This window comes from Poecilia latipinna, unplaced genomic scaffold (assembly GCF_001443285.1).
Source record: "Poecilia latipinna isolate Pla-1442-1.1 unplaced genomic scaffold, P_latipinna-1.0 Scaffold637, whole genome shotgun sequence".
NCBI lineage: Eukaryota > Metazoa > Chordata > Actinopteri > Cyprinodontiformes > Poeciliidae > Poecilia > Poecilia latipinna.
The window spans coordinates 224191-236473 of NW_015113253.1; the positions used below are offsets into that span (position 1 = coordinate 224191).

The 12283-nt window shown below is 36.0% G+C and overlaps 2 protein-coding genes across 11 annotated transcripts in view; both read left to right on the top strand.

The window, feature by feature from the left end:
• tead3b (TEA domain family member 3 b) overlaps nt 1-2685 on the top strand; it is a 36615-nt gene extending 33930 nt beyond the window's left edge. For all 10 annotated transcript variants that reach the window (XM_015043520.1, XM_015043522.1, XM_015043524.1 and 7 more), the window contains 3 exons: nt 393-536; nt 624-776; nt 851-2685. In XM_015043520.1, coding sequence (XP_014899006.1) covers nt 393-536; nt 624-776; nt 851-964 — 411 coding nt within the window. In that variant the 3' untranslated portion in view covers nt 965-2685. The remainder of the gene's footprint in view (nt 1-392; nt 537-623; nt 777-850) is intronic.
• A 1215-nt stretch (nt 2686-3900) lies between these two features.
• On the top strand, nt 3901-10380 carry smpd2b (sphingomyelin phosphodiesterase 2b). The gene is made up of 11 exons (XM_015043532.1): nt 3901-4327; nt 5920-6055; nt 6164-6260; nt 6433-6509; nt 6916-7009; nt 7807-7896; nt 7981-8063; nt 8291-8423; nt 8888-8992; nt 9092-9260; nt 9423-10380. Exons 2-11 carry the CDS (start codon nt 6006-6008, stop codon nt 9845-9847), a joined length of 1323 nt encoding a protein of 440 aa, XP_014899018.1. The 5' UTR covers nt 3901-4327; nt 5920-6005; the 3' UTR covers nt 9848-10380.
• The last annotated feature ends 1903 nt before the right edge of the window (nt 10381-12283 follow it).

Sequence of the window (12283 nt, forward strand, 5' to 3'; positions counted from 1 at the left end):
GGGTTTTTTTTTTTTTTTTTGGGAATGAGGGTCTGAAAAAAAAAATTTTTTTTTTTTTTTTTTTTTTTTTTTTAGTATATTTAAGCTTTTTAAACATCCTTACCAGGAGAGCCAATGATTGTGGGAGGTGATGTAGTTGAAACAGTGTTGTTCTTTAGCATATTACCTTTTGATGACACCATGGCGATTATAATAACTCAGATGATATTTTATTAGATGCAGTGAGTTTTGCAATATTCGCCATATTTATTTTCTGCTTGAAATCAGTCTGCTATATAATTTATCTTCAGGCTCTTTGTGAGATTCTGGTATTTCTCAATTAGTTTCCTTTTAGACTTAATTTTTAGTTTTATGAAAGTTTTTGTTATAACTAAAGTTTATGCTCTCTAAAGGCTGACCTGAACAGCAGCGGGATGCTGGATGGGCCCGGCTCATTCTATGGCGTAAGCAGCCAGTACAGCAGCATGGAGAGCATGACCATCACAGTTTCAACTAAAGTCTGCTCATTCGGGAAGCAGGTTGTAGAGAAAGTCGAGGTACGGATGTGAATTACATAGCTATTTTCACAAACGTGTGTTTGATACCGCTCACTTATTTTCTCCTGTTTTTGTTGTATGCTCCAGACAGAATACGCCCACCTGGAGGGAGGAAAGTATGTTTACAGGATCCACCGCTCTCCTATGTGCGAATACATGATCAACTTTATCCACAAACTCAAACACTTACCTGAAAAGTACATGATGAATAGTGTTCTTGAAAACTTCACGATCCTACAGGTAAAAAATACTTAATTCAAATTAGTCCTTAAAAAAGCTGCTATCATTCTAATCCAATGTGTGTTTATGTTCAGGTGGTGACGAACCGTGATACCCAGGAAACCCTTCTCTGTATAGCGTTTGTTTTTGAGGTTTCCAATAGTGAACATGGAGCTCAGTATCACGTCTACAGACTTATAAAAGACTAACAGCTCGTCAAGATAGTTCTGGAGAAGCCAGACTAAGCGTGACGCAATCTCTCTGCGACCACCTCAAACATCCAGGAAATCTACAACAGAAACTTTTGACAATGCTAGACCGGATTAACATGGACACACTTTATGCTTTAAGGAAAGAGTGCAAGGACAAAAGACAGACTCGCCAACATGAAACAAAATTGTGAAGAACTGTGGATAACCAGCTATTTTTATGTGATTAAACAAGATGAAGTGGGTCACTTTGTGTTTGATGAAGATTGAAATGTTTAATTGAGGGATGGAGAATGTGATTATGGGGTTGTAAAGACTCTGGTGGTATTAGTCAGAGAAGTGCTTATTGGCCTGAAAAGTGGAGAGATTTGGACCACAGAATGGGGGTAAAACCAGAGGGAAATTGGTTTAGGTTTGTTAGTACAGCAAGTGCCTTTTTTTAACCAAAGGTTTTACCATTGCCTGCCACTTTGGATTGCCTTTTTTACTACCTCTTGTTTTTGAATGAACAAAATATGTTCATACAGGTGTATTTTGTTACAAAAAATATTGGAGTCTGATCAACATCTGTGAGGGCAGTTTTTGTCTTTGGGCACACAGAGGAATGGGATAACTTTCATTCTGCCTTATCTACAAAATATGACATGAAAAAGAAATTCTAAGCAAAATGTTTAACAGTCCAAGTGTAATTGGGGAATGCTGATATTGTTGCTGTGTTATCGTAGTTCTGCTTGTATGTTTTTACATCTTAACAGTAAAAAATCAGGTCTTACCAGAATCTATCTGTTACAGACATTTGACACAAGGGTCTTGTATTATTGCAATTGTGACAGAAATCCAGGTATTTCTTGCTGTTTAAAAACGTGTGCTAAGATGCACTTAATTAAAAAAAAAAAAAAAACATCATGATGGGGGGGGGTTGCAGCAACAACAGTGCTTATTTTCTGACTTGAGTTATGTAGCATAATTGAATTGTTTCTTTCTGTACTGTGAGTCAATGGATATTAAAGGAATATGTGTTACATAGGAGTATTTTTCGGGGGGCTTTTTGTTGATATTTGTGATCATGTAACTCAACACAGAGACCATGGTTAAAGGGGGAGAAGTTAATCACTGTTTCTTTTGTTTAAAAAAGAGATTGTATGCTGTGAAGTTGGTTTATTTGCTTCACTCTTCTCCATGTAGTGTGTGGAGAGGCTGTATTCACTGATAAAAAGTTCAGTTTTATATTTAATTCAGTTTTCTTTAGTTTTTTTTACATACAAAATAATTATGAAATCAATTCAAATGATGATTTTGAAACAGAACTATTGTCTCTGTGGAGTGTGACTATTGATTGTTATTTATGGGGTTGGAGGAGAAATACCGAAAAGGCAGGGTGGGGTTTCTCAAGACATGTTGATAATTTTCCAATGTGATAAAGGTGTTAAAACTCTGGCATAAGTTTTATTTGAGACAGAATTAACTCTTGACTCCACAATTCCTGCTAGGCAAGCATCAGTTTTGTGAGGTCCACTGGAAAACATTGCTACAAGAGAGTAAAATTGAAAATATATCTGTGGCTTTGGTTGTCAAACTTCACAGCATGAATACAGATAACACTTCTCCTTTTGCAGGTCTCACGGTTTATCTTTTATACAGACATTTTCTGCCTGCATCAAGATTAATTTTTGTTTTGATCCTGTTGTCTTTTGACTTTCAGTGTTTGCCGTATGTTACACTGAAAATAATGTGTGATTGTTCTGGTATTGATAATACTGAGTTACCTAATGTATCATATTCGGAATGGTGTGGGAAGTTTTTTTTTTTTTTTTTTTTTTTTGTCTTTGGTTTAAGGTGGTTTACTATTGTCTTTGTTACAATTGTGCATTGCAATTTTATACTTAAAAGTAGAGGTTGGACTATGTAATCAACAAATGTATCTAACAACACAAGACGCATGGTGCCTTTGGGGCCATTTTCCCCCAGAAAACTCATTAAATTTATGTTAATTTGTTTTGTCTATGGTGGTTCTTCTTAATTTAACAAAAATATTAGCAACAAAATGTGTGGTTATGAAGTCTGCAATGAAAGGCAGGAAAATGTACATTTTTAGGAAAGAAAATATAATAGTAGATACTAGTTTAAATTAAGGTTAAACAGAAACCAACAATTAAATAATTAAACAAAAAAACTACTGCCTGTACTATTGTGAATACATGTACACTCAATGGCCACTTTTTTAGGTAAAGCTTGTGTTGGAAATCCTTTTTGACCCCAGAACATTTTTCTTTGTTTATTTAAATACTATTTTTTGGAAACGTTGTTGGTCCTTAATGACATGATAGCATATCAGAGTTACTGCACATTTGTCAGCTGTACATCCACTTTGCTCATTTCCATCATACTCTTAACAATACTGATTGACTAAGTGATTGTGGACGACACTAGAGTGCAATAATCCACTGGTCATGTTGAAGAAAGTAGCTTAAAGTGATTTGAGCTTTGTTACACAGTCTGCTGTCCCACTGGAAGTAGTCATCAGAACAAGGACATACAGGTACTGGTCGTAAAGGGACGTCCTTGTCTGCAGCAATACTCAGCTAGATGGGGCTATTCAATACTTCTTTGGAACTAAAGGACTCAGAATGTGCTAAAAAAATATATCCACCAGTACACTAATATCGCCAGTCTGAACCATTAGTTCATAGATCCAGGCTTTCTAGTTACCCACACAAAATTCTGACATTAACATCAATGTACAGAAAATATCTAAGCTTGTTGCTGAGAAAAAAATAATTGTCATAAAAAATAAAATAAAATTCCACTTGAAATGTAACAGATCAGGAAACACTTTAACTTACCATTATAAAGTACATCAAGGTAGTGCTGAACTTCAACTCCCAGAACTCATTTCGACAAATTAGCTCAAACCGGAAGTAATACTCTCAAAATAAAACTGCGTAAACGTTGTAAGGGTTGCTTTAATGCTATCAGCTTTGAGGTACAATATTGCATGGTTTATGTATGATTTGAAAGTTAGTCCGTAGTGTACCACTAAATTTGAACTGATGTCGAGCTTTAGTTAGGAAAGAACAACTGCAATCGGAGGTCAGCTCATTATTTTTTTATATACCAGCTGACTTGACGTCGGCTTGAGCGAAAGGCACGTATCAATGGCAACGTTTGAGTACCGCTATGTAAGAGTTAGTAGTGGCCTGAAATACACAGGTCTTACTGCTATGTGTCTCCTAGTGGATCATTAACCGGACGGCTAACAGGCTAGCAGGAAGTATTCTAAGACAAAAGCAAAAAAACTAAATAATCTCATAACTCCGACGACAAATCAACACTCCAATTCAGCCGACGGGAAGTAGACTGACGGTAAGTTATTGGACAAACTGGTACCAGGCCAGAAGAAACCGGAGCAAGTTCCACAGCTAAAGAGAGCAGCTAAGGGGTTTAGTGGCTGTAAGCTAACGGTTGGCGTTACCTGCAAGATGACATTTATAAACCAGCGGATCCACTTATAATAGAGTGTTTTACTTGTTTCAATAATGTTTTTACAAATGACCCAGTAGGCTGCTAAATGCGACTAAAGAGTTATATAAATCAACATGTTAATAAAGTTATTTTCGGCAAAGCGTCACCTGTCCTGTCCCAACACCTACAGGTGTAACACTTTATTTGGTGACATGTTAGACTACAGTATGACATCTGAATATAACATATCCGAGTAACTGGAGATAGATTTCCTATAATCCTACTTTTTAAATTTGTTCCAGGTGTATAATATAATTTGTAATAATGAATCACAGAGGTTGATGTTTGTGATTTACTTATTTCTAGTCAATTTATCAGTCACCTACACTAAAACCTAAACAGATATTGTAACCAATATGTTCTTGGATGTTTTTCATGCATCTACCTGCTTTTGCAAATTACGTCTTATCAGTTAACCAGTTATAATTTGCTGTAAAAATCAATTGATAATACTACAACCTATAACTGGAGACTGCTTTTCTTTTTGTTTTTTTTTTGTGACAGTTATTCATAATTAAGTAAAATCCAAATGTATTCAAGCATCTCGTAATAACAGGATACTGTTAAATAATTTGGAATTTATAACAAAAAATTCAAAATTTACTTCCAACTTGTTTGTAGTGGATCTGGGGAATCTAACAGCAGGTGATAAACTCTTTCTAAACTCCGTTACCTTTGGCCTCGTGATTGTTTTCACATTACCATAGTTTCTCCCTTTTCTTTCTAAACTGAGCCATGTCAGCACTCTGGTCAGGGCAGTGTGTTGTTCCAAAAGAGATGAATGCAAAAGGGTATTTTTTTTTTTTTTTAAATGTGGAAAGAAAACTCAGCAGAAATGTGCTGTCTGACTGGGTCAGCTGAACTTTAACACATTGATCATTCATCAGCTGTACTACTGACATTGCAGAAAGGTTATCTCAGCATTTTATTACTTAAAATGTATAGGTCACAATACATAGAATTAAAATGTGTCATTTAATTAACTATATATATTTTTGTTCTTAAAAAAACAAATCTGGTGGATGTAAAACACTTAAAAATAACAGAAGCATGGAATTATAAGTCAGGTTGCAGTTTGCTTGACTTGCACTTTTCGTGCTTACAGTGCAGGTCACAAGTCACAATTTTCCCAGTTTCTCCTTTTGGTATCTGTTGTCTATTATTTGGTTGTTATTGTTTTTTTTTTTCTTTTCAGCCAAATTCATAAGTTTTTATTTTTGTATACATAAGTGCACATAACTCTTTGGTTATCCTGCAATTTCTTTAATACCCAGGTTGTATTTACTCTTCTAGTGACTCCAATTTAACTACCCTATTGATGCCATTTATACATGTGCATTGGATGATTTTGTGCAATGAAATGCCGACAATAAAAACAACAAAGGAGCTTGGTATAATTAAACTCATCAATAATCTTTCATGTGACCCATTAGGATCTACGTCGGCCATTGCATCTGATCTTAGCTACTCCCGACCAGAAACGCCATCATCACCTCCACTGTTCCACTGACTCTTCAGCATGGCCAACGCAGACTGTGTCAGTGTGCGAGTCTTTTCTCTGAACTGCTGGTTAGTGCCTGTGGTTTGGAGATCTTCCAAATACAATGTTTTACATATGTGTGCATGTACAGCTTTGCACAATAAAAACAATGTCTGTTCAAACTCTCTGTGCAAAAGGGGGATCCACTATCTAAGCAAACACTGTTCTCAGCGCTATCAGATGATTGGAGAAATGTTGTGCAAGGAGCAACATGATATTGTCTTACTGCAAGAGGTAAGTGAAAGCTGTTGCACAATGACTTAAAGTTGATTGACTTTATCAGCCCATCATTTTGTAAGGTTGTGTATGCTTAAAGCATTCATTTAAACTGACACAGATATAAATGATTTATTAGAAACTTGATTTTGAAAGTTTACATGTTTTTTTGCTTTTTTTTTTTTTTTAGGTGTGGAGTGAGAAGGACTTTCTGTATTTGAAAGTGAAGCTTGCCTCTACTCATCCTCACTCACATTACTTCAAAAGGTAATATCTGTGATCTCCTGCTCCCAAAGGAATCCTCGTGAACGCTGGATGTGTTTCCTTCTTAACTGGGTGGTGCTAGCTTATATCTTCAAAAGACCATTGCAAGTGGAGTGTCAGAAAAATAGACATGCGTGGCAGTGAGTTGTTTGAAAATGGAGCTGAAAACCCTCATGAAGGACTAATCTTTGCTACTTAATCTTTTGTCTTTTGCCCTCCCCTGCCCCTCACCCCAAGGCTGTTTTAGTTTTAGTCCTATTATAGCATATGAAAGCACAAGCTTAAATGGATAATCACTTGTGCCTAGTATAACAAAATTTAACTTTTTATGTTGTATTTGTGTTGTAGCTAAAAATAAAAAGTAAATGTAGAACTGATTATGTCCTGCCTTTTTTTTTCTTCTTTGCAGCGGAGTCATAGGAAGTGGACTGGCCATTTTTGCCAAACACAGAATCCATGACACGTTTCTTTATCGCTACTCTCTGAACGGTTACCCTTACATGGTAAGTTCTTCCCATTATAGAGGTTTGTGAAAGTTTACCTTTTCTTGCACATTAACTGAATTTCCGTTGATACAAGAGATAAAAATGCATATATGCGCCCATACTTTCATCCAACCATATCTATTTTTTTTATTAATGTGTATGTGATACAACAAATAAAAATGATGACTTCTAGCTACAGTAATAGCATGTGTTTAGAGCAATCACTTAAATTTATTATAAGGGATTTTAATCCTTGAAGTGTGAGTAGCATGTTGGTAGTAAATTAAAGTGTCTTGCAAAGTGTTTATGTAAACCGCAATTAGTAATATTTTCTGCCATTTCTGGATGTCTGAATTCTATTTTTGAGTAAAGTAATTGCATTTACTCATAAATAAATGTGCTATATAAATTTAATTGCCAATAGTATTTGCTATGGCTTTGGGTCAAGAACCATCATCATCCTTTACACTAATTACTGTCGGAGATTTTTGTCTCAGTTTGTAGCGACCTTTAGACACAGAACAACGGGCAAATGTTGAATAGACTAGATTTTTCTTTTTATCTTTGTAGTTGAGTCCACTAAGGTTAAATTATAAAATCCCCATAAAGCCCAGGAATGCTTAGCCTTTTAAATTTGCCTAGCTCATTCGCTGTGCCTCTGATGCTGCTTGAATATGAAAATCATTGTGTTAAGCATACTTTTTGATGTTGGTTGAGGTAAAAGTACTATAACGTTTAGTAGTACTGCCACATTTTTCAGTTATTTTCTTCTATCTGTTATTTAATAAATTTCATATATTCTGTCTTATTTGCAGGCTCACCATGGGGACTGGTTTGGAGGTAAAGCTGTGGGGATGGCCATATTGAACATTGCTGGCCTGACCGCAAACGTCTATGTCACACACGTAAGCTTTTATAAAACCCTTTTTTTTTTTTCTTCTAGATTTTATGTAAATCTTAAAAAGTCATTTGTGTCTGTGTATTGATAGCTGCATGCAGAGTACAGCAGAGAGAAGGACTCTTATCTGTCCCACAGAGTGGTTCAGGCCTGGGAGCTGCAGCAGTTCATCCGGTAGTGTGTCTTTGCTTCAGTGCAGCCTCTGTGATCTACTGTGTGTTTACACTGCAACGTATTTACATACCATTTGCATTGCTATCTCCACCAGCTAGCTTTTAGTAGTAACATAGTATTCCATGAGTTTAATTTCAATCACCGACACAAGAACCAAAGCAACTTCCATCATTGCATCATTAAATAATTTTTTTTGTATTTTTTTTTTGTTGTTTTTTTTTGTTAAGTCATACGTCCACTGGAGCCGACGTAGTCATTGTGGGAGGTGACCTCAACATGCATCCTCAAGACCTGGGCTGCAGGCTGCTGATGTCTTACACTGGACTGAAAGATTCTTATATAGAAACTGCTAAATTTGATGTAGGTAGCAAAAAGACAGCTGCACTGAAAAATTAGTCTGTTCATATGAAGAAAATAGAGAAAACTGCATTAAAATGTTCTTTTAGAAACAAGTTAGCAGTTTTTTAGCTGATATAGAGTTTGAGATTTTTTACACTATAGATAAATCTGCTATCATAGAATCTCAAATTAATCAAACAGACTTTAAGCAAGTCCCCACTTCAGAGTTGTAGGTCAAAAAGCTTTATTTCAACATAAATGTTTGACATGAGCTTCTTTTGCATGCTGCTCATAGCTGTTGTGAAACAGATGGACTAAGTTTCACATCATCATTGTAGTTTTATGTTTTAAGATCTGAGTCATGCAAAGTGACTTGCATGAAATTAAGTTCAGGAAACTAAATTAAGGGGCACTTCACTTGCATGTAAAAACTATTTGTTTCTTCGTGGTTATTAAGATTTTACAAACATGTTTCTTTTTTTTAGGGATGTGAAAATGGTATGACTTTAATAGCAGACAACCTGTTTATCAGTAAAAACGAACTCATTCCCTTTGAGAAGGGGATTCGGATTGACTACATCTTGTTCAAGGTTTGTGAAAACTTAAAGCTGATAAATGCAGATTTTTTGTTTTTGAAATCCTACTTGTTCACTTGAATATTTTACATTCAACTCACTTTGTCTTTTCAGGGTTCCTCCACAACCAAGATTTATTGCGATTTCATGTCCACCACCAAAGGCTCCGTTCCTGGCCATCCCCTCCCATATTCCGACCATGAGGCTCTCACTGCAGAGTTACGGCTAGAGTCCCACATTCCAGCTCAGGCTGGAAGTGGTAAGACTCACGACACTCCCGCAGGTATCACTACCATAAACGCAAGATAACTTAAGTAGTGTCGCTTCATAGATTCCCCTTGAAGGGCCTCTCTTGTCAATGCTTCTCTTGCAAGATGTATCAAATAAGGTGTTTGATGAGTGTTTTTTGACAACGTCTTTGTCCATTTTCTCTCTCCTTGTTCAGAAAAGCTAGCTGAGCTGGTTGACACTTTAACCGAGGCACGCACAGAGGTCAAAGTGGGCTTGCACTGCGCTGAGAGGATGCGCTACACTGCTGCACGTACTGGAGTGATGGGCTTAGCGCTCCTGGTCCTGGAGCTGGCCATCGCAGCAGTTCCCTGCTTCGCTCTGGGAGCGGAACAGCCTTTTCCTCGTATCTCCTTCTACCTGCTGGCCGCTCTGTGCTTCGCCATCCTGCTGACCACCTTCCTGCTGTACATCTTTTATACCATGGAGCTGAAGTCTCTCCAGGGAGCTGAAGATCAGATGAGGCTGGCTGTAGGTAGTCTCCAGGAAAAGCTCCGAGGTTTCCCTGTGGCTCAGCCTAACGATGCACCACAAAGGTCTCCAGAGGGGCAACAGCCCAGTGCCTTAGATCCAGAGGAGTAACTTTAGAAGCTTGTATTAAGAAGGTTTTGAAGTCAGCTTTAGTCTTTTCTTCCAAATATGCTTTTGAGATTAAATGCCTCAGAATGAACTAGAAGTATGAAACATTTCTGAAAGTAGTGCAGGACACATGCTTTGACATTTTTATACTTTTATAGTCATCTGCAGACCTTTATAGCTCTTAGGTTTCCCTCTATGCAGCTGCAGTATACAAATATGCTTCCTAGTACACAGCAATTCCATTAAATGTTGCTGTGGTGCTTAAAAGTCTTAAATATATATTTTTTTGTATAATTAAACCTCGGGTCTGACGTCCATTCCACCCACCCGTAGTTTGACTGGGACCAGTTGTTTCTGCGTTGAATTTCATGTGTGGCATTACTGACTCCTACAAACCGTCACGCAGCAGCTGTGGGCCAGGTTGTGATTGTTACAATGTGCTTTGAAGCTAAGGGAAAGTTCTCCGACCTAGAAGTAGCAGAAATTTCGAACGGTTTACATTTCAGTTTTTTTTTTTTTTCTGTAGTTACTGTAAGGATAACTATGATGCTGTTAAAACATTTCAGTTTTTTATTCTAAGTGGAGAGGTAAATGTATCTGCATGTCTTTTTTTTCTTGCTAAGCATAATTACTTAATGTCTATGTTTTAGAGACAATCTGCACTCCTGTTTCATGTATTATTAAGCTATGGAAATAGTTTGAATTTGACCTTTTTGATCATCAAAACTATTGTTTTTCACAAAGTTTTCTAGTTGACTGAAATTTTTAAGATGAATAATATATTATTAGTGATGTTGATTTACATTACATTTGCTTATTTTGTGCTGCCATGTGACTGAATGTGTTGCTCCAAAACCATGATGTGAAGCACTTGGTAGTTCTTAAATCAAACATTTTGTTCATTCCCCTGTAAAGATTGTGATGAAGATGAATCATGGAAGCAATAATAAATACTTTATAAATGCCACCATACTGTTTCAAATTTGTATTTTTTTTATTTTTTATTTTTTTGCAAAAGTATTCATGCTCTTAATATTTTTGCCATGTTACAATTCAGATGCCAGTGTCTTTATTGGAACTTTTCCTCTTATTATGCTTTGACAACGTGTTCTTTGTTGGTCTGTCATAAAATTCTAAATATATTCAAGTTTTAAGGAGATACAAAAACGGAGCACAAACACAGCACAGTTTGGCAAAAAGATTCATACATTCACCACCAGAGGGCAGTCTTTCTGTATTTAACAGATGGACTTTTAAATGGTTTGTACAACAAACATCACTGCAGATTTCAAGACAGGTGACACAGTAGGATTATACTTAAGGCAAAGTTGCCAGCTGCCACATGAACACCCAGCGGGCAGCACTACCCTTGGGTGTGTTCCTTTAAACAGTTTTTTTCTCCAAACGCTCAAATGAGTAATACATTATATTTGGAGGCTATTCTGTATACTTGTCCATGTGAAGAAGGCAGATACTGTCCTGCCAATTTTCCTGGAGTCAAACCTGATTTCAAATCCAGTTGGTATATTGACTCAGAATAATTAATTGATATTTTTCTAAATTAGAGCCAACTTGGAGCATGATTCAAACCCCTTTTATTTTACAAGTTTCTTTGTGATGAGAAAATAAGGCTGTTTTGATATAATTAGTTGTACCGACTGAAAGGACTAGCTAGTTGTGTGTTTCATTACAACAGAACCTTGTAAGTGATCGTCTGTTTTGAGTTTCCAACTCGGATGCATTATTTTTTTTTTTAAAAAGCATTTGAGTCAAATTCAAGAACAGTCATGCAATGATAGAATGCATTTATAATGTGTTCAGTATGTCAAAAGGTCAAAAATTACTACCTGATGCTGACCTATTGCAAATGTGTCCTCTGCATATATTTGCCTAATATATTTACTCAGCAAAATGCAAAATGGTGATCGGATTAAAATCTATCAGGTTTCTTCGTCCACACCCATTGACTGTAAACTGACTAAACATAATTATAAGCACTACTCTTACTCTTTCAGCTTCATTTACTTTAAAATTATCTACCAATACAATGACATCTGCTAAAGTATCTTTTTTAGATAAAGATATAGTAATATAATGATCATACTGTTCTTTCTTGTAAAATTGAGTATTTTCTTTTTTTTATTTCATTACATACAGGTACATCTAAAGTAATAATAATGTCCTTTAACATTTAGACTGAAAAAAGTAAAAATCATATTTTAAACATATCACACACAAACTTAATCCATTTATTTCTGTTAATTTTGATAATTGTAGCTCACATCTGATAAAAAAATAAAAAAAATACAAAGTCAGTTCTGCAAATTTGAGTTATAAGAATTATAAAATGGATGTTTATGTAGAAATATCAGCCTACTAAAAAACATAGTGATACAAGGTATAGAAAGTGAGCTTAATACTTGGTTAGGGCTTCTTTTG